Source organism: Jaculus jaculus, chromosome 10 (assembly GCF_020740685.1).
Source record: "Jaculus jaculus isolate mJacJac1 chromosome 10, mJacJac1.mat.Y.cur, whole genome shotgun sequence".
Classification (NCBI taxonomy): Eukaryota; Metazoa; Chordata; class Mammalia; order Rodentia; family Dipodidae; genus Jaculus; species Jaculus jaculus.
This window is the reverse complement of record NC_059111.1, coordinates 54,756,085-54,783,441: the sequence shown is the minus strand read 5'-3', so window position 1 is coordinate 54,783,441 and position 27,357 is coordinate 54,756,085. Positions and strand designations below refer to the sequence as shown.

The 27,357-nt window shown below is 39.3% G+C and overlaps 1 protein-coding gene across 2 annotated transcripts in view; it reads left to right on the top strand.

The window, feature by feature from the left end:
* The window catches only part of Elapor2 (endosome-lysosome associated apoptosis and autophagy regulator family member 2), a 202,778-nt gene that overhangs the window by 99,529 nt on the left and 75,892 nt on the right, over positions 1-27,357 (top strand). For both annotated transcript variants that reach the window (XM_045160979.1, XR_006639358.1), the window contains exon 2: positions 19,762-19,882. In XM_045160979.1, coding sequence (XP_045016914.1) covers positions 19,762-19,882 — 121 coding nt within the window. The remainder of the gene's footprint in view (positions 1-19,761; positions 19,883-27,357) is intronic.

The following is a 27,357-nucleotide window of genomic DNA, read 5'->3' as shown; positions in this document are numbered from 1 at the left end:
TAACATCATGTTCCTTTTATAAAAGAAAAAATCTGAATATAAATAGTACTGCACAGTTCTGTTGAGCTCATGTCCTTGATAATGTAGACAAAAAGAGCTACTATAAGGGGTGTGTGCATGCACGCACGTGCATGCATGCATACATGCGTGTGTGTGTGTGTGTGTGTGTGTGTGTGCGCGCGTGCGCGTTCACATGCATTACGTAATCACAAGCCTTTGGCTTTTCTGCATAGCACAAGGAGGTCTGCTTACTTGTTTGAACTAGAGTAGAAATATTTATGTCAGACATTACAGTTTTATACCCTCTCCTTTTTATTTCTCAACAGAGCATAGCTAATGATTTGCTGAGCATTTGTATTCAGAAACTCCCAGGGGAGGTGCAATCTCAAGTATGAGGTAATGGTGTGAAAAATCCAGAAGAGGAACTATAAATAAATAAATGAAGTATAGAAAATGAATTGTGCTTTTTCTTTGTATTCCATATCTTGTGTTCTTGTAGTAGAGACAGTTTCTCTGAAATTAAAGCCTAAGCCCGCCTACTATTGCCTCTGTTCTTTGGGATTTTATACTAGCATTTGTGGTCACCTTCTGTATCTCTTATAGGGACCACCTAACTAGAGCCTTAGGAGCTAATTTCCTCATTTGTGGTTCATACTGACATAAAAAAAAAAAATCTCAGAGAACAGAAGCCCAAGTAGTTATGGTCATTCATTCATGATTAACATGAATCCATTCATTTATAGGCTAATTTATTTTACCACCTACCTTTAGATATGTTATCTTCATGTCTGACCTTCATACTTTGCCAAATTAGCTAATAGGAATGAATGGGTAAGTACTAGCACAGTTGCAAATCTTGCCTATGTTTCGGGGCCTTTTCAGGTTGCTCCAGCTCACAGGGATTTCTGACTCTGAACTCACAATATCATGGAGTCACAGTTTGCATTTTTTTGCCACATACACTCTGAAAAATGTGCTTCTAAACTTTAAAGATTCTCATTTGTCTAGAAAACATGGCCTCTAAATATATAAGTTATCTAAGTTCTAAAGAACAAGTATCTGATAGAGTGTGTAGGGAAAAATAGCAACACTGAACTTATTGAGTAGTGGTGTAACATTTCAATTTATGGGAGTACTTCAGTGATTTTTTTATTGATAATTTTGACCACATAGAATACTTATTTGCACATTGACTTGTGGTGCTGCTGTAGCACTTTGATACTTTTAGTATTTATTCTTTCCTATATAATTTTGTGTGTGAATTCATGTGTGTGTGTGTGTGTACATTTATTTATCTGTATCTGGTCTGCTGTAAGAAAATCACAAGCTTATTGATACCAGGAGCTCACTTTAAATCTCTCCCATAATCTTTAAGGCTTTAGTACTTATTTAATAATTAGATGCCAGACAGTAAAAATGAATATATTGAATATATTAATATATTTAAACAATTACATAAAATGTTATGCTATAGTTTTCTGGATTTTGGATGTTGAATGTTCTCCAAGGCTTATTGTGTGAAAAGCTTGGTCTGAATGTGGTACCATTGGGAGGTGGTGGAACCTTAAGGAAGTAGGACCATATGTGTAGTTCTTAGGTTACTAGAGGCATCCTCTTGAAGGGTCCTCAGCTCCTTCTCCTCTCTTGCTCCTCTGCTGATCTGGTGAGATACCATGCATTCCTATGTTGTGCTACCTCACCACAGGGCCAAACCAATGGGGCCAATTGATCATGGACTGGCTCCTCCAGAACTGTGAACCATAGTGAATCTTTTTGCTTTGTAAGTTAATTATCTCAGATATTTTATTTGGGTGATGGAAGGATAACATAGTGTCTATGTGATGAGTAATATATGTGTGTGTTGTCAGTATGTTAACATACATAGTTTTGTATGATGTACTTGAAATCTCACATCTAGCTTATGAGTGAACTGTAAATATTATCACTGAAATTGATAAGGTTTACAGCATGCACTATTTTTGTATAGATGGCTTTAGTGTTTTGGGGGAGTTCTATGAGAATCAAATATTTATTTGGATATATGTTGACTTTTTCCATATTTTATGTTTTTTCCATATTATATGTTTTCCATATAAGATAACCCAGTTTGATCTTACTTGAGAGTTTGTGTCTGTACCTTCAGTTGTGGCATATGAGAGAGAGATTATGTGAGCAAGCCAGCTGTGATTTATGATTTATGTGATTTGTGGTACATGAGAGCGTGTGTGTGTGTGTGTGTGTGTGTGTGTGTGTGTGCGTGCATGCACTGTGGTTTACTTTGGAAAGATACTTTTCGTTGAAATGTTTTGTTTTCAGAAGTAATTCCATGCTTTCTTTTTGTACTCTTTCCTGTTGCTATATATTTGCAATGTAAGGTTTCACAGAGGATCTCATTTATTTTTACTTTTATTTTTTTAGTACTGTATCTGGGGCAGTGTCTCTGTAGTATACTGTCCTGAGATGTACAGACACACTTAAGCAACATTCTTCCTTAGAGTTGGAGTGGGCCTACAATCTTTTCCAGGTTCCAGTTTGGAGACTGACTTGTGGACTTGTGCTGTGCTGTTTGGAGTGTGACTCATACCAGTATGTTGGTATAAATTACAAGGAGTGCTACAGTGTAGGAAAAAATGTGAAGATATTTCCCCTTGTCAGGCAAAATTATGAAAGACATAGAAATAGACAGATATGATTACTAGATGTGTCTTTCTGAGAGGTGGTTTCTGAAGGGGCTGTGCCTTTCACTGTCCTTAACAGATTTTACAACTCTTAGAGTTATAAGAAACTAACAGTACTATGAATGATTCTTGTACCCATAAAGTTGTTAATCCTTTGGAATGCAGTTAGTTATTACCCTCTGGAAAATAGTGACTTTCACTTTCCTGGTTGCTTCTTTGTGTCTCCCTTGAGTTCTCATTTGAACTTCTGGCAATATTTCAGTGATTTGACTTACTAATCAATAAAAAAATCTTATATTTTTACTAACTTTATATGTGTTTGAGAAATAATTTTATCTCTTAAAATTGCTTCATAACACAAGTCAATTGGTATTTCTGAATGATCAGTTTAAGTTTTCAATGTTTATTCAATGTGGTTAGAGTTTTTGTGGTATTACCTATAAATCAAAAAAAATATGCTATAAGTCTTACTATTAAGTACTCTGAATACCATTCAGAGTTTTTAGGGGTATATATTATCTTTTAAAAATTATTACTATATAACCCTAGTTTTATATTATTGTATAGATTTAAGTTTTATCTTCAAAATCAGTCTTGAAATTACTGTTTGCTGTAAGTTTGGATGAAACAGCCTGTTTAGTAATTTCAAATGAAACCCATCTGGCTTGGGCCACAGTCTAAGTTCTTGAGCCCCAAGTGCTGCCATCTGCATTAAATAGGTTTGTGTTACAGTATTTTTAAATTATGAATAAACACACTAAAGCTCCCCGTTGATGTCGTAAGAGTTTGGTAACAATCTCTGTAGTCTTTTGGAGTTGTTGGGTATTGTAAAGATGGAAGACAGGATGAAAGGTTCTTAGTAAAGTTAATTGGCATATAATATTCAATATTATAGTCAGAAGGCAGAATACTGTTACCATGCACATAAGCCATTCCGTGAGTGTGTGTGTGTGTGTGTGTGTGTGTGTGTGTGTGTGTGTGTGTGGTTTTTTGAGCTAGGGTCTCACTCTAACTCAGATTAACTTGGAATTCAGTATGTATGTAGTCTCAGGTTGGCCTCAAATTCTCAGGGATGCTCCTACGTCTGCCTCCCATATGCCATTCTTATTTTATAACTGGCAGCCTGAAGAACTCCTAAGCACTGGTAGAAGAGGATTTTCAAGAGCTTATCAGAGGCCTTGCTTCATTGAAAATTCATTCCAGACTTAATAGCATCCTTATTTTGCTAGAGTGATAAAAATAGCTTATATTTACATATAGAGGGCAGAAATTTCTCAGTGGGATATGACAATAAGAGAGATATCCTAATATAAATAATTAGGAACAAGAAAAACAAGGCATTATGCAAATACCTGGCCAGTCCAAGCTATCCTACCATATCAGTTGTGGTAGCCTGAATACTACTTCCTCAAGGAAAAGTAAACCAAACACAAAAATAAAAGATATCCAAGTTGTGATTCTTAGAACATGTAAACATTGCCTTGCATGACAGAGAGAGGAGAGCCAACTGAGCAGGGAGAAAATGTAAATCGAGAATTCTGAAACAGAGAGATAGGGAGATCATCCATGTGTATCTTAAAAATATTCACACAGTGGGCTGGAAAGATTGCTTAGTGGTTAAGGCACTTGCCTGTGAAGCCTAAGGACCCATGTTCGACTCCCCAGATTCCATGTAAGGCAGACACACAAGGTGATGCAAGCATGCAAGGTTGCACATTTGGGCAAGGTGGCACGTGCATCTGGAGTTTGATTACAGTGGCAGGTGCACCAATTCTCTCTCTCATAAAAATAAAGGCCAGTCTGTTGGGCTTGCCTCAAAAAATAATAATAATCACATGAGGAGAAGTAGTGCAACCACAGAGGCAGATGTTAGAGGGCCAGAACCTAAGAAGGTTGGCTGCAGCAGAAGCTGGAACAGATTTACTTTTGAAGCTTCCTAAGGGACTATGACCTAACAATAACTTTTGTCACAGCTGCCTGCCTGGGGTTTCTTTCATTCTACTCAGCTAGAAAATGTGGATAGATAAGGAGCAGCTCCTTTAAGGTGTTGATAACTCTCAGTTCCAGTAACTCACAGTCTAAGTTTCCCTGAAGGTTATAGCCCAAAGTCTTGAGAAACAGGCTTCTGGCTCTCAGCTTTCAGAGCCAGGAGGCTTGTCACTCTTGTAGATGCTCAAGGCTGAGACTTCTGCCGCGGGCTTAGAGTGCCAACACCCAGAGCAAGTTACAGCTCTTGTGTTCCAGATGTTGGCATACTCAGCTCGTAACTCTTGGCAGATTTATCCTTCACAATGGCCCACGGTCCTCATATCCCAGCTCCTGTCTTCAGCTCTTCACAGCATCTTCTGTATTCCTAATTGATTGTGGTTTCTGTCCTTGGTTGCTATCTGATGGTTTTCAGCTATTTCCGATGTTTACAGCATAGAGCCTTGGGTGCTGGGACCCTCAGCTCTTTCTGGCGCTAGAAGTTTCCAGCCACCTCCTCATTGACACTACTATGGCTGGATTTGGGAACCCTGGGGTCTTGTTACCTCTTTGAGCAATCACCCCAGTCTGTTCTATCCACGATGAAGACTACATGTAAGCAAAAGTATGCCATTAGGGAGAAGCCATTACTAGACCTAACACTGCAACACATAGTATGCAGGAGAAGACAGCCAGCTGAACACCAAAAGTATGCACAGATGAAAGGTACAGCATTCTTGTGCTCAGATTATTCAGCCAATGAAAGCCTAGGATAAACTTGACTTATATATTATATTATATATATATAATATATAATATGTATATTATATATATATATATATTATAAGCCTCAGAGAGGTACATCCACTTTTCTGTCTATCACAGATGTGTTTTGGGTGAGTTCTTAGGGCAGGTGTTTGTCCTCCCAGACCTCTCTGAGCACTGCTGTTACAAGATCCAAAACAGCTGTTGGTGGGCCCTTTGGAGCAGCTGCAGGAAATGGAGGTCACTGAAGCTTGTGAAGTGGAGGCAAAGTTTTCCATTCTGGTCCAAGCCTAAGCAGTTGTGACTGGAGCAAGGACTCCAAAAGTAGAAGATATAGCTACTTCTGTAGCTGTGGTTGCAGTTTTCTTTGCTTTTGGAGTACAGTTTCCTTATGGTGAGGACAGGATATTAAAAAGTTTCCAAAAAAGAGTTACCTGGCTTGCAGCTCTGTGTTCCAGCAGGCAGGTATAGGGGAAAGGTCTGTCAGCTCTTGTTCAAGGGCTGAACAGCCAAGTGAGGAAGTTTGCCCACTCATAGAAAGAAATTAACATTCTGATTACCTAGGAAATGTAATACCCTTATCAGCATTTAAAAATGCACAACTCATAGTGAAATACCCTTAGAGACAGCTCCGATGTGTGCCACTTTGATCACACCAGTAATACTGTTACTGGTTTCCAGAGCTAGAGTTCATTGTTTCATTTTCATGAAGAATGATGAACAAAGACAGCAGAAAAGGGCAAGCAAGAGAAAGTTTATTAAGAACCAAAAGTAACAAAAGGTCTATAGAGCAGGGAGGTATCCCAAAAAGGTAGCATTCTGGGCTGGAAAGTTTTATATCATTAGAATAGGCCAGTTTGATCCTGCCCATATGTAAATTAAGTATGAAGTTTGGATAAGCCTGACAGGTTAATATGTGTATGGGAGATTATGATTGGTTGATAGATCAGGTGGAAGAACCTGCCAAAGTAAAAGCTCTCCAAAGGTGCCAAGAAAGAGGAAGAAGCAAGAAGATCATCTTGATAGCCAGGACCTTCTTGGGTTTCAGCTCCAAAACTTTTTGTTCCTTGGCCTTATCATTGATTATGGAAATTTTATTATAAAACTTCAATGTTCTTAGAGTTAACCACTGGTTTCACTAGGGCATGTTGATATTTTCTTGTTTTGGTGGGGGGCTGTGGTACTGACTGGCTGTCTACAAACTGGGGACTGTCTTTTTCCTAATTCTTATCAATATTGCATTAGAATTTTAGGCCTACAGAGCTGTAAAAATATAAAGTTATGGGCTAGTGAGATAGTTTAGCAGGTAAGAGCACCTACATCAAGTATGAGGGCATGAGAGGGCTTGACTTTATAAGTTGGATTACTCAAAACAAGCTGGGTAGACAGCTGGGTGTGACCACACGCATTTGCAACCCCAGTTCTATGGGGAGCAGAGACTGCAGAATTGTTGCAGCTCTCAGCATCTCCATATTCAATGGGAGACTTCATCTCAAGGAAATACACTGATGAACATTAGAGGAAGGACAGCCATTGCTCTCTTGTGGCCTGTGAGCACATCTGTATGTGCATATGTATAACACACACCTCCCCACATACCCACACATCCACACACACATCCCCCACACCATAGGTACTATACATGCCAAAAAATTTGAATGTGGTAATTAGTTACAAGTGTCATAGGAATGTTCCCTGAACTGAGGTGGTACTGCTATCACAAATATCTAGAAGTGGGAAAATGGTTTTAGAATTCTGTAATTGGCAGAATCAGGAAGAGTTTGTCTTGAAAAGATTGTTGGTAGAAATAGTGATAACAAACACTATGCCAATGAAGGCTCAGTTAGAAATGAGGAGTGTGGCATATAATGCATACATTGTCTTAGTTGTCATACGCAGAATGTTAGAAATATCAAGATCAGTACTGATAAGAGTAAAACAGGGAAATAGGAAATTGGCAAAGTACTCTTTTTTATATGGTGGCAGAAAGCTTAGAAGAATTGACTGTGATGGCATGGAAAGCAAAACTTGTAAGCAATGTTGAATATCAAGCTGAGAAGACTTCATGAAACCCTATGGAAGGCATTCCTGATTTCTTCTTCCTGATTACATATATAAGAGAGAAAAGAGACAAATCAAAGGAAGAGGGGTTAACAAAAGAAGTGCAGACCAGATGACTTGGGATATTTTTAGCATAACTAGGACAAAAGATGTCACAACAGGAGATTGTTTGTTGACAGTGTTATAGACATGACTTTCCCATTCCCAGTTTCCTTGTGACATGATATTTCTCCTGTTTGCATGTTCTTAATACAGGAAGAGAGACTAAACAATGGAAAAGCAGAATAATGAAATTTAGGTCACTGAATTGTATCAATAGTGTAGGACTGAGGAATAGGTCAGGTATAGCTCCGTGGTAGAGTGCTTGACTTACAGGTGTGAGGTTCTTGATTCAATTATGAGCACAATAATGAAAGCAAATAAAGATATTAAGTTAAAAATGTCTTCAGGGCTGGAGAGATGGCTTAGTGGTTAAGCGCTTGCCTGTGAAGCCTAAGGACTCCGGTTTGAGGCTGGATTCCCCAGGTCCCATGTTAGCCAGATGCACAAGGGGGCGCATGCATCTGGAGTTCATTTGCAGAGGCTAGAAGCCCTGGCATGCCCATTCTCTCTCTCTCCCTCTATCTGTCTTTCTCTCTGTGTCTGTCGCTCTCAAATAAATAAATAAAAAAAATTAAAAAACAATGTCTTCAAGTAAACTTAGAATTTCACTTATTCTTGAAATACAATTGTGCCATTTTGTCTGGATTCCTCAGTTCAAACCATCTAATGTGCAGTATGCACATATCAGAGGAGGCCATTGTGAGAACTGTACTCAAACAGAGGCCAGAGGCAAATGGGGTAGTAATTTGGCACATATAATAAAGGTTGTATTGTAAAAATCTGTGATGGATGACAATTCATTAAGGTAGATGCCAGTTAAGCCTCCTGGAGTGGCTTTAAAATATTGTGGCTTTTTAATAGTATTTGGATGATTAATTAATTATTATTATTTTTTTAATTTGTTTTTTACTAATTAGTTTTGTACTCAGTGAATGCAGTCAAGTTGGTGCCATTGTTAGACCCATCCATGTCCTACCCCCTCCCCATGGTCCCTCCTTGTTGGGGTATATAGGTCATACTTTGTGGAGTTAGTCCACAGTTATGGGTAGGAGGAAATGTCTCTGCATATTATGACCCGGTGTGTGACTCTGACCACCCTTGTGCTGGTACCCAGTTCACCAAGAAAACAGCACCCTTGCTTGTTTCGCCAATTATTCTTACTGTTAGCTGGGACCATTTTGAGGTATGATGGGGTGATTCTATCCTTAGGATCTGCGTCTATCTGAAAAAGAGAAGTAGATTCTCCAATGGAAAGTAAAGTTAGCACCAGACAAATGGGATAACCCTTATTTTATATTATAGAGAATTTAATCTGTGTAGGTATTCTTGTAGCCCATGATTGGTGGTAGCTTGTAATGGAGAGCAGGCTTATGTTTGGACATGGTTCTGACTTGTTTCCCAGCTCCAGCTAGGGGTCCCATTCCACTGAGGGGATCAGTTAGCCAAATCAAGAGCAGTTGGTTTCCCACCATGGCTGTGTGCCACTAATGCACCTGTGTGAGCATCATGACAGGTTATTTCTGTTAAGTAGGTTAGACCATGAGTTGCGTGGACAGATATCGATCATTTTCCCCCAGTTACCTTCTGGCACTAGGCATGCTGACTGTCTGGGGACTGAATCTCTTCCAGCTTCCTGCCATGTCATTCCATTTTACTTGTCAACCGTATATGGTGTCTTCAGCAATAGGTTCTTACCACTAACCTTTGGTGGGTCATCAAGTACTTTGACAGCAATCTGTCTTTCTTTTAGGAAACCTTGTTACTCTCTGATCAAAAGCTCATTGTGGATGATAGCCACCTGCTGGTACTGTGAGTTACAGGTCAGTGCCCACTAAGAAAAGGAAGGAAAAGATAAGTAATATAAAAGAGTTAGAGAGAAGAGAGAGAGAGAGAGTGAGAGACAGAGAGAGAGAGGGAGAAGCAATAGAAGATTAAGGTCAGTCTTCATCGTATACTCTCCAGTGCCTTGTGACTCAGGTGTTCCCTGTAAGGGCCTGGTGAAGGTTCAACTATTTGGTCGGCCTTTTAGGGAGTAGAAGTTTATGGCACCATTGCCGTTTGGGTCTAGGTTTGTGTTTCCCACCCCCTTGGTTGCCCTCCCCAACCTCCCCACCCATCCTATTGTCTAGTCCATGAGATGCTTGCTGGGTATGTAAGGCATCTTGGGTAGATTCAGGTTAGGTGCTGTAGATGAGTGAGACTATGTGGCAATTATCTTTCTGTGGTTGGGTAAGGTCAGTGAGAATGATCTGTTCCAGGTCCAACTATTTTTCTTCAAATTTCATTATGTCATTTTTTTTTCTTAGTTCTATGTAGAATACCATTGTGTAGATAAACCACATCTTAGTTATCCATTCTTCTAGTGATGGACATTTGGGTTAATTCCAGCTCTTAGCTAGTATGAATTGAGACACTATAAACATGGTTGAGCAAACCTCTCTGGTCTGAGGCTTGAAGGTTCTAGGGTTCATACCCAGGAAGAGAATAACTGGGTCTGTTGGTAACTCTATAGTCAGCTTTTTTAAGAGTCTCCATATTACTTTCCAAAGTAGTTGTACCATCTTACATTCTCACCAATAGTGGATGATGGTTCCTATTTCTCCACATCCTCACCCACATTTATTTTCATTTGATTTTTTGATGTTTGCTATCCTTACTGGGGTAAGGTGGAATCTCATAGTTGTTTTAATTTGCATTTCTCTGATGATGAGGGATGATGAACATTTCCTTAAGTGTGTGTTTGCTATTTGTATTTCTTCCTCTGTGAACTGCCTGTTCAGCTCTTTGCCCCATTTTGTGAGTGCGGTGATTGACTTTTTACTGTTTAGATTTTTGGGTTCTTTGTAGATTCTAGAGATTAAGCGTCTGTCAGTTGGATAATCAGCAAATATTTTCTCCCATTCTGTGGGTAATCTATTGGCTTTGCTTACTGTATGTTTGTGAAGAGACTCTTCAGCTTCATGTGATCCCATTGGTTGAGTGACTGTCTAAGATCCTGTGCTACTGGGGTTTTGTTCAGAAAGTCTTTTTTCCATTTGTATATCATGAAAAGTTCCTGCTATAATTTCTTCTAATAGTAGCTGAGTTTCTAGTCATATGTTGAGGTCTTTGATCCATTTGGGCTTGAGTGTTGTGCATAGCGAGATGTGTGGGTCAAGTTTCAATTTCCTGCATATGGTTATCCAGTTTGTCCACCACCATTTGTTGAAAATGCTTTCTTCTTTCCAGCCTATATTGTTAGGGCCTTTGTCAAATATCAAGTAGCTGTAGTTGCTTGACCCCAAGTCTGGGTCTTCAATTCTATTCCATTGGTCTATACTCCTATTTTTCTGCCAGTACCATGCTGTTTTTATTACTATGGCTTTTTTTTTTTTTTAATTTAATTTATTAGTTTTCTTTTCAGTAAATACAGGCAGTTTGGTACCATTATTTAGGCTCATCTGTGATCTACCCCCTCCCATTAGACCCTCCTTATTATTGAAAATGGGTCGTTTGTAATATAGCTTTCAATCATGTATGATGATGCCTACAGAGGTTTTTTTTTTTTTTTTTTTTTGCTGAGGATATGCTTGGATATCCGAGGCTTTCTGCCTTTCCATATGAACTTTGAGATCATTTTTTCTATCTGTGTGAAGAACACTGTAGGGATTTTAATTGGAATTGCATTAAAGTCCTGATGATTCTCCCAATTTCACTTATGTCTGTTGTGATTTCTCCTTTTTTATTATGAATTTTGTTAATTTGAAGCATCTCTTTTGTTTGATTATTCAAATTGGACAGGGTTTGTCAATCTTGTTTATTTTTTCAAAGAACAAGCTCTTTGTTTTGTCAATTTTATTAGTTTTTTTTTTAGTTTCCAATTCATTAATTTCTGCTCTGATCTTAATTATTTCTTTCCTTCTGGAGTTTTTGGGTTGTATTCTTCTTGCTTTTCCAGTGCCTTTAGGTGGATGATTAGGTTATTGATTTGGGATTCTTCTGTCTTTGTTATGAAGGCATTTAGTGTTATGAATTATCCCTTGAGGACAGCCTTCATCATGTCCCATAAGTTTTTGTACGGCATGTTCTCATTGTCATTCATTTCTAGAAATTTCACAATTTCATATTTTGTTTTGTCCACTAACCATTTATTGTTTAAGTGCATGCTGTTTAGTTTCCAGAAGCCAATGGGATTCTTGGTGGGTCTTTTGTTGTTAATTTCTACCAATATAGTATTGTGATCTGATTACATGTAGGGAATTATGTCAATCTTCCTAAATATATGGAGGCAGGCTTTTTGACCCTGTATATGGTCTACTTTAGAAAATGTTCCATGAGCTGCTGAGAAAAATGTGTGGTCTGTGGATTTGGAATGGAATATTCTGTAGATATCCATTACGTCTAAGTTCTCTGTGGTATTGTTGAGCTCTCTTACTTCCCTTTTGAGTTTCTGATTGGATGATCTGTCTATTAATGATAATGGTGTATTGAAGTCCCCAACTATGATGGTGTTGGTGGTTATTTCTGGTTTATTGTCAAGTAGGTTTGGTTTTATTAACTGTGGTGCCCCTATGTTTGGTGCATACAGTTTTATGATTGTGATATCCTCTTGATGGATCATTCCCTTGATAATTAGGAAGTGACCTTTTTTTTTTGATTATTTTTGGTTTGGTATCTATTTTATCTGATATTAATATAGCTTCACCTGATTGTTTCTTATTCCCATTTGCTTAAATTATTGTTTTCCACCTTTTCACCCTGAGGAAGTGTCTTTCTTTAGTGGTGAGGTGGGTTTCTTGAAGACAACAGATTGAGGGGTCTAATTTTCTGATCCATCCTGTTAGCTTGTGTCTCTTGATAGGTGAATTAAGGCCATTAATCTTTAGGGTAATGACTATGAGGTTTGATTTGATCCCTGCCATATTGTGTTGGTATATGTAGTTTGGTGTTTTCATGGACTTTGAAGTTTTTTTTGCCTTCTCTGAGTTTGTGCCTTCTGAGTTTGGTTATTGTGATCTGCTTCTTGTAGGCATTTGAGGTTGATTATTTGATTCTTCTGTTTGGAGAATTTCCTGAAATACTCTCTGTAAGTTTGGTTTTGTGTTCATATAATTGTAAAGCTGAGTTTTGTCATGGAAAGCTTTTTGTTTCACTATATATTATGAGGGACAGTTTTGTTGGGCAAAGTAGTTTGGATTGGAAGCCATAAGTTCTTAGACTTTGCCATATTCCATTACAGGCCTATATGGCTTTCAGGTCTTCAATTGAGAACTCTGAAGTAATTCTGATGGGGTTACTTTTAAAAGTGATGTGCTGAGCCAGGCGTGGTGGAGCATGCCTCTAATCCCAGCACTCGGGAGGCAGAGGTAGGAAGATTGCCATGAGTTCAAGGACACCCTGAGATGGCAGAGTTAATTCCAGGTCAGCCTGGACCAGAGTGAGACCCTACCTCCAAAAACAAAAACAAAACAAACAAAAAAAAGTGATGTAGTGATGTAATGTCAAATCAAAACCTAAACAGCAATGGTTCCATAAAATTTTACATCCTAAAAGGCAGACCTGAGTCACAACACACTGCAGAGGGTATGATGAAGTGATGAAGACTGACCTTAATCTTCTGCAGCTTCTGTCTTTCTCTCTCTCTCTCTGTCTCTCTTCTCACTAACTCTTTTATGTTAGTTACCTTTTTCTTCCTTTTCTTAGTGTGCACTGACCTGTAACTCCCAGTACCAGCATGTGGCTATCATCCACAATGAGCTTTTGATCAAAAAGACTTACAAGTTTTCCTAAAAGAAAGACAGATTTCTGTCATGGTACTTGATGACCCACAAAAGATTATTTTAAGACCCTACGGCTAAAGACACCTTATATGGTTGACATGTAAAATGGAATGGCACGGCTGGAAAATAGAAAAGAGTCAGTCCCCAGACAGTCAGCTCATCTAGTACCAGAAGGTGCTACATGGATAAATTGGGGAAAATGACCACTATCGGTCCAAGCACTCATGGTCTAACCTACTTAACCTGTTGTGATGCTCACACAAGTGCAATAGTGACACACAGCCATGATGGGAAACCAACTGCTCTTGATTTGGCTAACTGATCCCCTCAGTGGTACAGGACCCATAGCTTGATCTGGGAAACAAGTCAGAGCCATATCCAAACATGAGCTCGCTCTCCATTATCAAGCTACCACCAATCATGGGCTACAAGAGGGCCTACTCCTATTAAATTCTCTATAAAAAAGTAAGGGTTATCTCATTTCTCTGGTGCTAACTTACTCTCTGTTGGAGAATCTGCTTCTTGTTTTTAGATAGACATAGATCCTAAGGAGAGAGCCACCCCATCATATCTCAAAAAGGCCCTGACTGAAACTAAGAACAGTTGGTGAAACAAGCAAGGGTGCTGTTCTCTTGGTGAACCGGGTACCAGCACATGGATAAAGGAGATCAACACAGAGAACAATCAACTCCTACCAAATCAGATATCCAGAGACCAAGACTCATATACCTCAACAAGGAGGAGTGAGGGGGCGGGGGTAGGACATGGATGAGCCTAATAATGGTACCAATAGACTGTATTCACTATTTCATTAATTTATGCCCTAATTTTTATTATTTTTTCCCATCTACTGATTTTTGGTTTGCCTTGTTCTTCTTTTTCCAAGGCTTTAAGGTGAAGCTTTAGGTTGTTTATGTGAGCCTTTCTAATTTCTTAATATAGGCACTTAAAGCTATAAATTTACCTCTTAGAATTGACTTCATTGTGTCCCAGAGATTTTGGTATGTTGTGTTCTCATTATTGTTTGACTCTATAAACTTTTTGATTCTCTTCTTGATTTCTTCATTGACCCATTCATCATTTAGTAGTGTATTGTTTAGTTTCTATGATTTTGTGTATGCTCTATAGCCTTTCTTGCTATTGATTTGTAGTTTGATTCCATTGTGGTCAGATAAAATGCAAGGAATTATTTCAGTTTTCCTAAATTTGTTAATATTTGCTTTGTGTCCTAATATATGGTCTATTTTAGAGAATGTACCATGTGCTGCTGAAAAGGATGTATATTCTGCAGCCTTTGGATGAAATGTCCTGTATATATCTGTTAGGTCCATCCCTCTATGACCTCATTTAGTCCAGATGCCTCTCTGTTTATTTTTTTTTTACCAGGATAACCTGTCAATTGATGAGAGTGGGGTGTTAAAGTCACCCACCACCATTGTGTTTGGTGTTATCTGTGACCTTAGTTCTAATAGTGTTTTGTTGATGAATTTGAGAGCCCCCATGTTAGGTGCATATATGTTTAAGATTGCAATGTCCTCCTGTTGGAGTCTGCCCTTAATCAATATAAAGTGACCTTCCCTATCTTTCTTGACTAACATTGGACTGAAGTCTACCTTGTCAGATATTAGGATAGTAACCCCTGCTTGTTTTCTAGGCCCATTTGCTTGAAACACTGTTTTCCAACCTTTCACCCTAAGACAATGTCTATCCTTTGTAGAAAGGTGAGTTTCTTGGAGACAATAACTTGTAGGATTCTGCTTTTGAACCCAGTCTGCAAACCTATGTCTTTTTGTTGGGGCATTGAGGCCATTGATATTAAGAGATATTATTGAAAGTTGTGTATTTATGTTTGCCATTTTTTTTTTTTTTTGTGATTCTGATTCTACCTGTGCTCTCTTGTGTTAACTAGTATTTGAGTATTGCTTGTTTTTTTTTCCAGGTTCCTTATATGTGTGCTTTTCCTTTTCTTTAGCATGGAGGATTCTTTCAAGTATTTTCTATAGAGCTGGTTTCATCTTCAAATATTCCTTTAACCTGCTTTTGTCATGGAATGTCCTTATTTCTCTGTCTATTTGAATGGATAGCTTTGCAGGATAAAGTAACCTTGGTTGACAGTTATTATCTTTCAGAACTTGGAATACAGCACTCCAAGCTCTTCTGGCTATCAAAGTTTGTGTTGAATAATCTGCTATAATCCTGATGGGCTTGCCTTTGTAGGTAACTTGATTTTTCTCTCTAACTGCTTTCAATAGTTTTTCTTTGGTTTGTGTGTTTAGTAGTTTGATTATAATATGGCAAGGAAATGTTCTTTCTGGGTTTTGTCTGGCTGGGGTTCTAAAGGCTTCCTGTATCTGCATTGGCACCTCTTTCCAATTTGGGCGAAGTTTTCTTCTATGATTTTGTTGGAGATGCCTACTATGCTTTTGGAGTGGAATTCTCCTTTTCCTCTGCCCTGAATTCTTATATTGGATCTTTTCATAGTGTCCCGAATATCTTGAAATTCCCATTCATACTTTTCTATAAGTTTGTCTTTCTCTTTGTTGGACTGTATTAGATCTGCCACCTGGTCTTCTAGCTTAGATATTCTGTCCTCTCCTTCATCCATTCTACTGGTGAGATTTTCTACAGAGTTTTTTATTTCCTCAACTGTGTTCTTCATTGCTAGTAATTCTGACTGGTTTTGTTTTATTATTTCTATTTCCTTATTTATGTCTTGTATTGCCTTCTTTATTTCATGAAATTGGTGTCCTGCATCTTCTTTGATTCCTTTGATTTCCTCTTTGACTCCTTTTATTTGTTCTTTGACTTCTTTGAACATATTTACAATCATTCTTTTGAAATGTTTCTCAGGCATTTCTCTAAGTCGTTCTCACTGGAGGTCATTTTTGATGTATCAATACTTTTAGTTGGATTTATATTGTCTTGCTTTTTAGTATTTCTTGTGTTAAAATGTATATATTTTTGCATCTTGGATTAAGTTAATGCTTGGATTTCCTAGGTAGGTGGGTATTCTCAGCTGTATCAATTGATCTGATGTTATATATCTTCAGTGTAGGAGCTTAAGGTGTTAGGTGTGGCTCTTAAGACTCTCAGAGAATCTGCAAAGGTGTTCCTAGGGGTTGAGTTTGCCTGCTATGGGAGTATTCAAGTAGGCTGAGTGGAATAAAATATAGATATATTCTAAAATTTAACTAAACACTCTACACATTCAATCAAAAACAGCACCAAATATTTATGTAAGAGTAGTATTATAACAATCAGATTCTCTATCAACAAATAGGTTAAGATTTCTGGTCTGTTGAGGGATCCACGTCAGCTTGTGACCAAGTGAGACCCTTTACTGGTGCAATCCCAGTTACCTTTTTGGATGATTTTGGTCTCAGTCTTGTTGTGCCTGGGTCATCGGGCTACTGTTCTGATTTCTGGAGCGGGGCACTGGCTTTTCCAGTGGGGCAAACTGAGCCTGGAAACTGTGGCCCTGCAGATCGGCACCCCCACTGCTTCAACCGCTACTGCTGCTGCTGAAGCTGCTGCTGCTGGATCTGCCGCCACTGCTTTTGATGCTGTAGCTTCCACTGCTGAATCTGCCGCTGCTGCCTCTGAAGCTGGCACTCTGGAACTGCTGCTGCTGCTGCTGCTGCTGTAGCTGCTGCTGCTGGATCTGCTGCCGCTGGTGCCACTGTCGCTGGTGCCGGAGCCACCGAAATTGCTGCCGGACTTTGCTCCTGCTTGGGTCCTGCTGTTTCCTCAAGTTGGTGTGGCCAGCTCCCGGACCGTTGCTGTGTTCGCTGGAGCTGGGCACAGGCTTTGGGGAAGGGGAGGGAGCCGATGCTGCTTTAGTTCTCTTTCTGTTCCATATGTTTTTGTACCTTGTGATCTGTTCCTCCGTTGTTCACTGCCGCTCTCCCTTCACGTTTCTAGAGTTTGCAGAGAGCTCCAGTGTGAAAGGAGGCTCCCCTCACCTGGCTTTCCTGGTGGCTCAATCTGAGCCTTGCGGCTTTCTGGTGCACCACCACCGCTGCAGTCAGTGGACCTGCTGGGGCCACTTTTGCAGGCCTGTGTGGGCTCTGGATGCTCTGGATCTCTTCTACTTCTCTGCTGCGGTTTCAATTTCCTATATTCCTCACTTTGTAGTAAAAGTGTGTATTTTGCTGAGTTTTTTTTGGTCTTTTTCCCCCCTAGGCTGCTTTGACATGGTACCTACACCACCATCTTAACTGGATGACTTCACAGAAATTTTTGAATTTATTGAAACTTTTGAACTCTCGAACTTTTTCTTCCATCTTCTCTTGCAGATCAGAGTTTCTAACCTCCACATGGCTGACTCTATTCCTGAGAGCTTCTAAAGAGTTTTGGACTTGTTCAATTAGGTTTGCCTTTTCTACTACTTTATAGTATACATAGTATAGTTTCCATTCTTTGTCAAGCTCCCTTTTCACATCATTTTCTGATTTTCTTGATGCTTCTTGGAATCCATACTTGAATTTCTTTATGTATTCATTTAGCATTGCCAGCTGTTTTTATTTTTTGTTCATTTTTATTTATTTGAGAGTGACAGACAGAGAGAGAAATAGGCACATAGAGAGAGAGAAAGGGCATGCCAGGGCCTTCAGCTACTGCAAAGGAGCTCCAGACGTGTGCACCCCCTGGTGCATCTGGCTAACGTGGGTCCTGGGGAATCGAGCCTTGAACCAGTGTCCTTAGGCTTCACAGGCAAGCACTTAACCACTAAGCCATCTCTCCAGCCTCGCCAGCTGTTTTCTGAGGTCCTCTTTTTTTTCCCCACTGTCCTTCATATCTCTTAACTTTCTTTGAACTTCTTTCATTTTCTTATTTATTAGGTCAAGTCTAGTGATGGCAGCATCTGTACCATTATTGGTCTTTTGTTGCTTCTCTGCACGTTCTACCAGTAGCTTGGTCATGATTGTATTGTTCATAGCTTCATTTTGGTGTTCTGATCCTAATGTCTCTCTATGTTTTGATTAGAGATGTTCATTGGAGGAGTGGGTGATCTTACTGGATTTAATTGCATTTGATTTTTCATGTTATTTCTTTTATGCTGTGGTCTGCCCATCACAGTGTATGGGCAGGGAGAGTAGGACTTTGATCTTCATTGGCACGGGAAGTGTTGCCTCTTGAGGGAGCTGGCCTGAGCTAGCAGGAAGGCAAGCAGATGGTTAGAATGGTCCTGAGCTAACATGTTGGTGGGTGGTTCAGCCTGAGCTCACACACAGTGGGAAGCTGAAGCAGCCTGAACTCTTGGTGGAATGAACTTGCACATGGCAGGTACTCCAAAGCAGCCTGAGCTTGCACATGGAGGGATGCTGAAGCACCAAGCACCAATCAGCCTAACCTCTCCACTGAGGCACCGGAGCAGCCTGAGCTTGTGTATAGTGGAACACTGGCCAGCAGGAAGGTGGTGCAGCAGATTGGGAATTGTCCCTGAGCTGGTGCGGTCGAACAGGCAGAGTGAGCCTGAGCTCTCATTGGCAGTTGCAATGGGCTGAGCTCACGCGTGGACGGGTGGGCATCTGGAGCAGTAAGTGGGGAAATGGGCAGAGCAGGCTAAGCTTTCATGAGCAGATGGGCAGCGCACATGTGATGGGGATATGGACTGATTGAGCCTGAACTCCAGCAGGCAAGCGGGAGGAGTCTACCCAAGTTCATGAGTGGGTGGGGGTAGCAGGGCGATCACCCCTGTGTAGTCAGGCAAGTGGAGCTATGTTGGCCTGGGTCCCCTTTCCTACAGTAAGTACGGGTGTATCCTGAAGCTGGGACTATGGCTATGGCAGCTGCTTGGGGGATTTCTGGCACTGGTGGGCTACCCACAAGTGAGGGAATCAGTGATTCCCTTTTTTCCCTCTCTGTGCTCTCCCACTGGTGATCTATTAGAGATTGCTCTCCCACAAAAGACCCAGTGAACTCTTAATGCCTTGCCTTTCTTTCCTGGGGAGGTGTGGTGTAGTTAGGCGGTTACCATCTTGACTGGAAGATGCATCTCACCCGTTAAATTTTAAGTAGGGTGAAAATCAGGTCTATGGAAATATTTCTTTTCTTTCAAATACTTGGGACCATGATGGGAGCTGATTCCTTGGTATTATTTTGCTCTGTCTAATATCCATTTATTGTTTAAAGCTTTAAAAACTTGCAAAGGAGATAAGTATGTGGTAGCCTTTGAGGCACATGAAACTAGACACAATTGTCACAACCTGAGCATGTTGACTATCCTCTCCTGCATCAGACCCTCAGCTCTATGCATTAAAGACCCACTGGTGTATGTGTGGGCAGGGGGTTGGGGATAGAAGAGGGATGACAGTCCAGGAGACCATAAAGTATGAAAACAGGCTTGTAGACCAGTAGGGGTAATTGAGGAATCACAGTGTCCAATGAGAATTGACTCTAACAAAGGCTTATTTTGTGATTGCTTGCAGAAAGATTACCACTTTGAATATACCGAATGTGATAGCAGTGGCTCCAGGTGGAGGGTTGCCGTTCCAAATTCTGCAGTGGATTGCTCTGGCCTTCCTGACCCAGTGAGAGGCAAAGAATGCAGTATGTTTTGACTTTTTTGACCATTTGTTTTCCTAATTGAACTGTAAGCTCGTCATATTAGTTATAGAGTGTATATAATTATGATAAGCATAAGAGCTTCAGTAATGATGAACTTGTAATACTGATGTTTAGCAGAATAAATGTAGCCTTTCTTAGTAATTGGTGCCCCTCTGTCTGAAATCTGTGATAAGATATGGGCAGCATTAAAGGACATTCTAAAATGTATTTCTTTTCTTCTTTGAAGTTAGAGAGCAGAGGAACAGAATTTCTCTTTAATGTATTTTTAAAAAAATTTAAAAAATTGGTGTATATGATGTGTATGTATAATGTGTATAGATGGTTTTGTGTGTGTGTGTGGGGGGGTGTATGTATGCCAAAGTAAGTATGTGGAGGTCACAGGACAACTTTGAGGGTAAGTTCTTGCCTTATACTTCATTTATTTTGAGGCAAAGTTTCTCATTATTTACTGCTGCTTTTGCCAGGCCACCCTGACTTCTGAGAAATTTGCTCATCTTCACCTCTCATTTCACCATCAGTATTATGGCATGATAGAAGCCCTCCCTGGCTTCAGAGTTTTATTTAGGTTCTGGGAATCTGAGCTCAGATATTCATACTTGAGTGCCAAATGCTTTATCCACAGAGCCATCACCCCAGCCCCATCTCTAATGGAAGTTTTAAAATATTTTTAACTTGATAAAACATGCATTAGTTAAAGTTTCTCATTCTAGTCACTTTTAAGTTCAGTGACATTGAGCATTTATATTGTTTGGCTATAATCACCATCATTCACCCACAAAATTCTTACATTGTATTTCTTTTTTTGTTTAACCACATGAATACCTTAACTAAATTATTTTATACATAACCTGTCAAGACACTGCAGAATTGCCAACTGTAATGTTCAGTAACTTTTCTTTTGGCAACTGAGAGCCTGAGATTTAGCATTATAAATGACAAAGAAATATATCATGGAACTTATTTTCACTTGTACTCTCTAGCTCCTGAGAAGTCTTCTGGTTTGTTGAGTTGGGAATTTGTGTAAAGCAGTCTAGAAGTGGCCTAGAGCACAGAGCTGGGAGGGAGTTATCTTAATTTACCTATTGTCTTCTGAATGGTACTCATAAAATCTTAGTTCTTCCACTTCCAAATGAATAAACAGATGAGTAAATTATTAAATGGACGACTAAACCTTGATTGGTTTGTCTGTGCTGTTAGTTTTAACATAAATCATAGGTTAACCAATAAAGATTGCAGTAAAACTGTAAGAGTTATAAGAGGAAAATTAAAATAAAAATATTATTTCTTGGTGAATGATATTAAATGAATACAAAGAAAATCTCAAAGAACCATGTAGTCAGGTGATGTCAAGAAACAATGGGTCAAGAAGAAAGGCCTTCAAGGCTGAGATCATGAAGAATACCTGTTAATTTATTATAAATTTGCTGTACTCACCTTCCTCGAAAATCTGTATAGTATTGTCAATTGTTCTTTACCTTGGCATAATTCCTTGTAACCAACTTTGTTTAGCACAAAACATAAACATTGTACATACTAATTTTGTATCAACGTGCTATAGCCATTCTGCCTAGCATAGGCTGTCCACAGATGACTATTAGTTTGAAATGGTCCATAGTGGAGGATTCTATAACAGAGAAATTGACAAGCATTCTGAATCATGGTTCTTCTTTACTGGGAGCCAGATTTTAAGTATTTAGTGGTCTACCATTAATTTAGGGTTTGGAATTCTGATATAGAATTTGTACTTGAATAATAATAATTTCTACCTACATGCCATAATATTCCATAGGTAACATTTTTTGATTTTTTTTATTAGTTATGTATGTAGTGTATTTGCAGTCAGGATGGTACCATCATTAACTTTCTCCCTGTCATCCCCCCATGAGGACTGTGGGTGTTGCATTGTGGGGGGTGGCCATCAGTTACGGGGGAGAGGCAATGTCTCTGTGTACAATGACCCAAATTATGGCTCTAACAATCTTTCCATCTCTTATTCCCTGAATTTCCCTGGGCCATGTTGGGTTCATTTTAGGTCTATTTCAGTGACAAGGTCTTGGGAGTCTCTGTATCTCTGAATATCTGATTTGGTAGGAGTTGAGTGTTCTCTGTGTCTATCTCCTTCACCCTTGTGCTGATACGAGGTTCACCAAGAAAGCAGCTCTTGCTCATTTCCCCACTAACTCTATGGTGTCAGCTGGTGTCCTGGTGGGTTGCGATGGCCTGATTCTCTCCTCAGGGTTTGCATACATCTGAAAAAAAAGAAGCAAGTTCTCCAACCACCACAATAACAAAAACACAGCAGCTCCAAGTTCAGTCAGAGACTCCATCTCTCTCAAGGAAATACCACAGTACAAAAGAGAACACTGACATTTTTCTTTGGCTGCTGTATGTGAGTGCAAAGCACTGTTTCTCTCTCTCTCTCTCTCTCTCTCTCTCTCTCTCTCTCTCTATATATATATATATATATATATATATATATATATATATGTAGGAGAGGTAGCTCATGGATAAAGTGCTTGGTACACAAGCATGAGGACCAGAGTTGAGATCCCTAGCACACACATAAAAGCTGAGCATAGTGAGCTGCCTGTAACCATAGTGTTCAGGGAATAGAGACAGGAGATTCCTGAGGCAAGCTGGCTAGCTAAACTAGCAAAAATGGTGGCCCCTGGTTCAGTAACTGACACTGACTGAGTAAATAAAGTGGAGATTAAGGAGGACACATATGCTAACCTCTGGCATGTCCACTTACATGTGTGCCCAAAAATAAATAACATATAAAGGCAAGAAATATTGCTTTGTGGGTCATTTAAATTGTTCTAAAATCCTTGAAGATTTTATTCTTTATTACACACACCTTTGAATGAAAAGAGAATAGCATATAGAATTTAGGGAATGTTTGTAGTTCTCCTACACAGTAAGAAATTGGCTAGTTCGACTAGGCATGCCTAGTACCAGTGCCTGATATTTTCAGTATGCTTTTCTATTTAACTAGATTTAGAAAAATAATACTCAGCTACAGAAACAAAAACTGTTTTAAATTCATTTCTTGACAATTTCATATATATACCTACATATGTAATGTTGTCATTTGGTCATATTCATTACCCATTACCTCTCTTATTTCCCTCCTAATTACTTTAACCCTTTTCTTCTTATAAGCTTCAGCTGTGGCTGACAGAGCTTATCTGAAAAAAAAAAAAAAGTTTTCTAAGGATGTGAGAGCTTGCTTCTCAAAATTGCAACACAGGTCAGAGAGACCTTCAGGATATGGAGGGTGAGAAGCTAAGCATAAGGATCAAAATTTCAGGGCATACTTGAAAGTTTAGAAAACTATTTTCATGGCTGGGATGTTTTGCTTCCTTTGGTGACCTCATTGGGTACATAAGTTTTTCTGACCTTTGCTGCTTTTTTTCCCTACATACCCTGTGTCACTTATACCAAGTGAACTACTATTTGTCCTTCCCTCCAAAACATTGAAGCCAATTAGCCACAATGAAATAAATATATTTTTATTTTCTTTTAAAGATGAAAGCTTAGCTTTATTTCTGTTAGCTTAGAATATCATTTTCCCCCTTTTCAGCCTGAGGAAGTGTCTGTCTTTATTGGTGAGATGGGATTTTTAAAGACAGCGGATTGGGGGATCCATTTTTCTGAGCTACCCTGTTAACTTGTGTCTCTTGATAGATGAATTAAGACCATTAATGTTTAGGGCAATAACTGAGGTTTGATTTAATCCCTGCCATATTGTGCTGCTTTATGACATTTGCTGTTCTCTTGGACTTTGTCATTTTTGAGCCTTCTCTGGGTTTGGTTATTGTGGTCTGCTTCTTATAGGCTCTTGAGGTTGGTTGTTTTAACTCTTCTATGTGGAGAATTCCCTTAAGTATTCTCTGCAGGTTTGGCTTTGTGTTTATATAGTTGTAGAGCTGACTTTTATCATGGAAAGTTTTTCTTTCACCATCTATTATGAGGGATACTTTTGCTGGGTACAGTAGTTTGGGTTGGTAGCCATAGATTCTTAGATTTTGCAGTCTTCCATTCCAGGCCTTTCTGGCTTTCAGGGTTTCAATTGAGAAGCCTGAGGTAATTCTTATGTGGTTACCTTTATATGTAATATGTTTTTTTTTTTTACTTCTATTTAAATTAAAAAAAATTTATTAGTTTTGTATTCAGCAAATACAGTCAGTTTGGTACCATTATTAGGCTCATCCATGACCTACTCTCCCCCCCTCAGGCCCCTCCTTGTTGAGGTATATGAGTCATGAATTGTGGAGTTATCCCACAGTTATGGGTAGGATAAATGTCTCTGCATATCATGGCCCAACATGTGGCTTTGACATTCTTTCTGGTCCCTCTTCTGCAAAATTTCCCTGAGCCATGTTGGATTCATTTTTGGTCTGCTTCAGTGATGGGGTGTTGGGGGCCTTTAGGTCTCTGGCTCTCTGATTTGGTAGGAGTTGATTTTTCTCCGTGTTGTTTCTCTCTTGCTGCTTTTAGGACTTTCTCTTGTTTTCATTGTTAAGAATATTTAAGAGAAAAGAAGGGAGGAGGGTACTTAATAGGTTGATATTGTATATATGTAAGTACAATGATTGTGATGGGGAGGTTATATGGTGGAGAATGGAATTTCAAAGGGGAAAGTGTGGGGGGTGGGAAGGGAGGGAATTACCATGGGATTTTTTCTTTTTATAATCATGGAAAATGCAAATAAAAATTAAAAAAATTTAAAAAAAAGAAATATTCAGGGATAAAATAAAATTACCCTGAAAAAAGAATATTTTTTAAAATTTTTATTTATTTGAAAGCAGAGAGAGATAAAGAGAGACAGAGAGAATGGGCATGCCAGGGCCTCCAGCCACTGCAAACAAACTTTAGACGCATGTGCCCCTTGTGCATCTGGCTTACGTGGGTCCTGGGGAACTGAACCTTGGTCCTTTTGCTCTGCAGGCAAATACCTTAGCCACTAAGAAATCTCCCTAGCCCTTGTTTAGAGTCTTAATGATAATATGTCTTGGAGAGTTTCTCCTTTGGTCCAGTCTTTTTGCTTCTTGTATCTTGATGGGCCTCTCTTTTGAGAGGTTGGAGAAGTTTTCTTTGATAATTTCGTTGAATGTTTTGTTGGTCTGAATGTCTTTTCTTTCTGATATATCCATGATCTGAATGCTGGGACACTTAAGGATGTCCCACAGTTCCATCATGTTCTGTTTATAAAAAATTTTGAACTTGTTCAAGTTTTTGGACTCATGCACAGTTTCTTCTGTCTTGTCTTCAAGTTCTGAGGTTCTGTCCTCCACATGGCTGACTCTGTTCAGGAGAGCTTCTAAAGAGGTTTGGACTTGTTCAATTCAGTTTGTATTTTCTGTTGCTTGTTTCCATATAGTATCCATCCCTTTGTGAGTTCCCTTTTCAGGTAGTTTTTTTGATTTTCTCAATGCTTCTTGGCATTCTTCATTGCATTTATTTATATCTTCTTTGAGCTTAGCCAGCTTATTATTGAAGTCCTCTGGTTTTTTTTTTTTTTTTTTTTTTTTTTGTGGCTCATCTTCAGATAACTTAACTCTCTTTTGAAGTCTCTCTGTTTTCTTTTTTCTTTTCCTATTAGGTCCCACCTAGAGAGGATAGAATTTACACAATTGTTGGTCTTTTGTTGATTTTCTGCATGTTCTGCCAATTGTTTGGTCTGGACCACATATCATGTGTCTTCATTTTGGGATTCTGATCATGTTGTCTCTTCTATTTTAATTAGAGACTTCTATTGTGGGACTAGGCAATCCTGTTGGGGTTCCTTCTAATTGATGTTTCCTGTTTCTTTTATGCTGTGGTCTGCCAATCACAGTGTGAGAATCTTACTTAATTCAGGAGGAAGCTATAGTTTACCCTTGAAGTGTCTTCAGTGATTGTTTCCTTTTATACTTGACTAGAATAGGCTGTTGATGGCACAAGGACCTGTCTGCTCAGGCAGGAGGAGTTGATGTGGCTTGGGTGGCATGGAGACCTGGTGGTAGGGAAAGGAGAACAGGGAGAGGAAGTTGGTGGCAGGATGGGGAGAGAGTACAGTGAAGCCTGGGTGGCATGCATACCCAGAGACTGGGAGGCTGGGAGAGGAGTGGGGAGAAGACACAGAAATGATGTGGTCCAGGTAGCTGGGGGAGGAGTCAAGAATGAGACAGTGTGTTCCCAGTGGTGAGGAGGCAGGGAGAGAGGGGACCTATTCAGTGGGCGGGAAGGAGTGAAGTGCTTGGTCCCAATCTGGAGAGTGCACAGGTAGCACAGCAGAGAACATGGTCTGTGGTACAGGAGCTGGGATGGGTGCTTGAGAGGTCTGGGGGTCTAGTGGGCTTCCCAAGAGTGTGGGAATCAGGAGATTCCATACTTTGCTCCTCTGTGCCCTCCCACTGAAAGTCTGTTAGGACCTGCTGACCCTGGAATCCCACAGATCTTGCCTGGTATTACTCCAGGATCTGAAGCATAGTTAGATGGATGCCATCTTAACCAGAAGAGTTGAAAGCTTAGCTTTAAAAAGAAGAGATATTTTTATATAGATTCTGCTACTTTAATGAGGATTGTTTGTAATGTTGCTTCAAGCAGCTTTCCTAGCTGGTTAAGGAATGATTACACAGTTCTACTTGACAAAGCCACTCAAGGATATCCTGAAATGGAGATATGATGTGAAAATCTGTTTTCAGATATGTACAAAGTAATCCAGAATTGGTTTGTATTAATATACTCTTTTGTAAATCTGTTGTCTCACTTTCATTTTGTAAAATGAAAACAAAAGTTATTTTTCTTTATGGTGTTCACAACAAAGAAATTACATCTGTGCAAGCTACTTCTTCAAGTATGAATGAAACATTAGGCATTATTATTGATAGGCTTCAGCTCTAAGAATTGAATTCTGACAATTTTTCAACAAAAGTTTCCGCAGTGACTTCATACATGTTCCTTCAAGTGGTTCAGTGATAGTGATAGAACTAAATTAATATCTGTTGACTTTAGGGGGCAGTGATTTTGCCTGATACTATACTTTTTCACTTGAAGTGGGATCAATGGTGTTTTCAACTTAGTCACAGTAAAGTTATCTGGATTTCTGGTACCATGTGGAGCCTGTAAAGCAGAGTGTCATAAGTCTGTTATACAAAGCTTGCCAGTAGAGACTGCAGAAATGTTCATCTTGGCGCTGGGTGTCACACAATGATCTGCATTGCGACACTAGGACAGATACTCTCCAATGTCCTTTTTAATCATTGTGGTAGAGTATGATGAGGTAACATTGACTTGCTTTTACTGTGATCACCAGATACAAGAACTTATATATGATATAAGTGGAGTATTCATTACACAACTAACTTAAAGAGATAGCATTAAAGTGTTATTCTCATAACTTTCTGAGGAAGAAATTATATCTGAGATTTTCTGGGTTCCTTATGATGGTCAGTTTCTCATACATACCACTT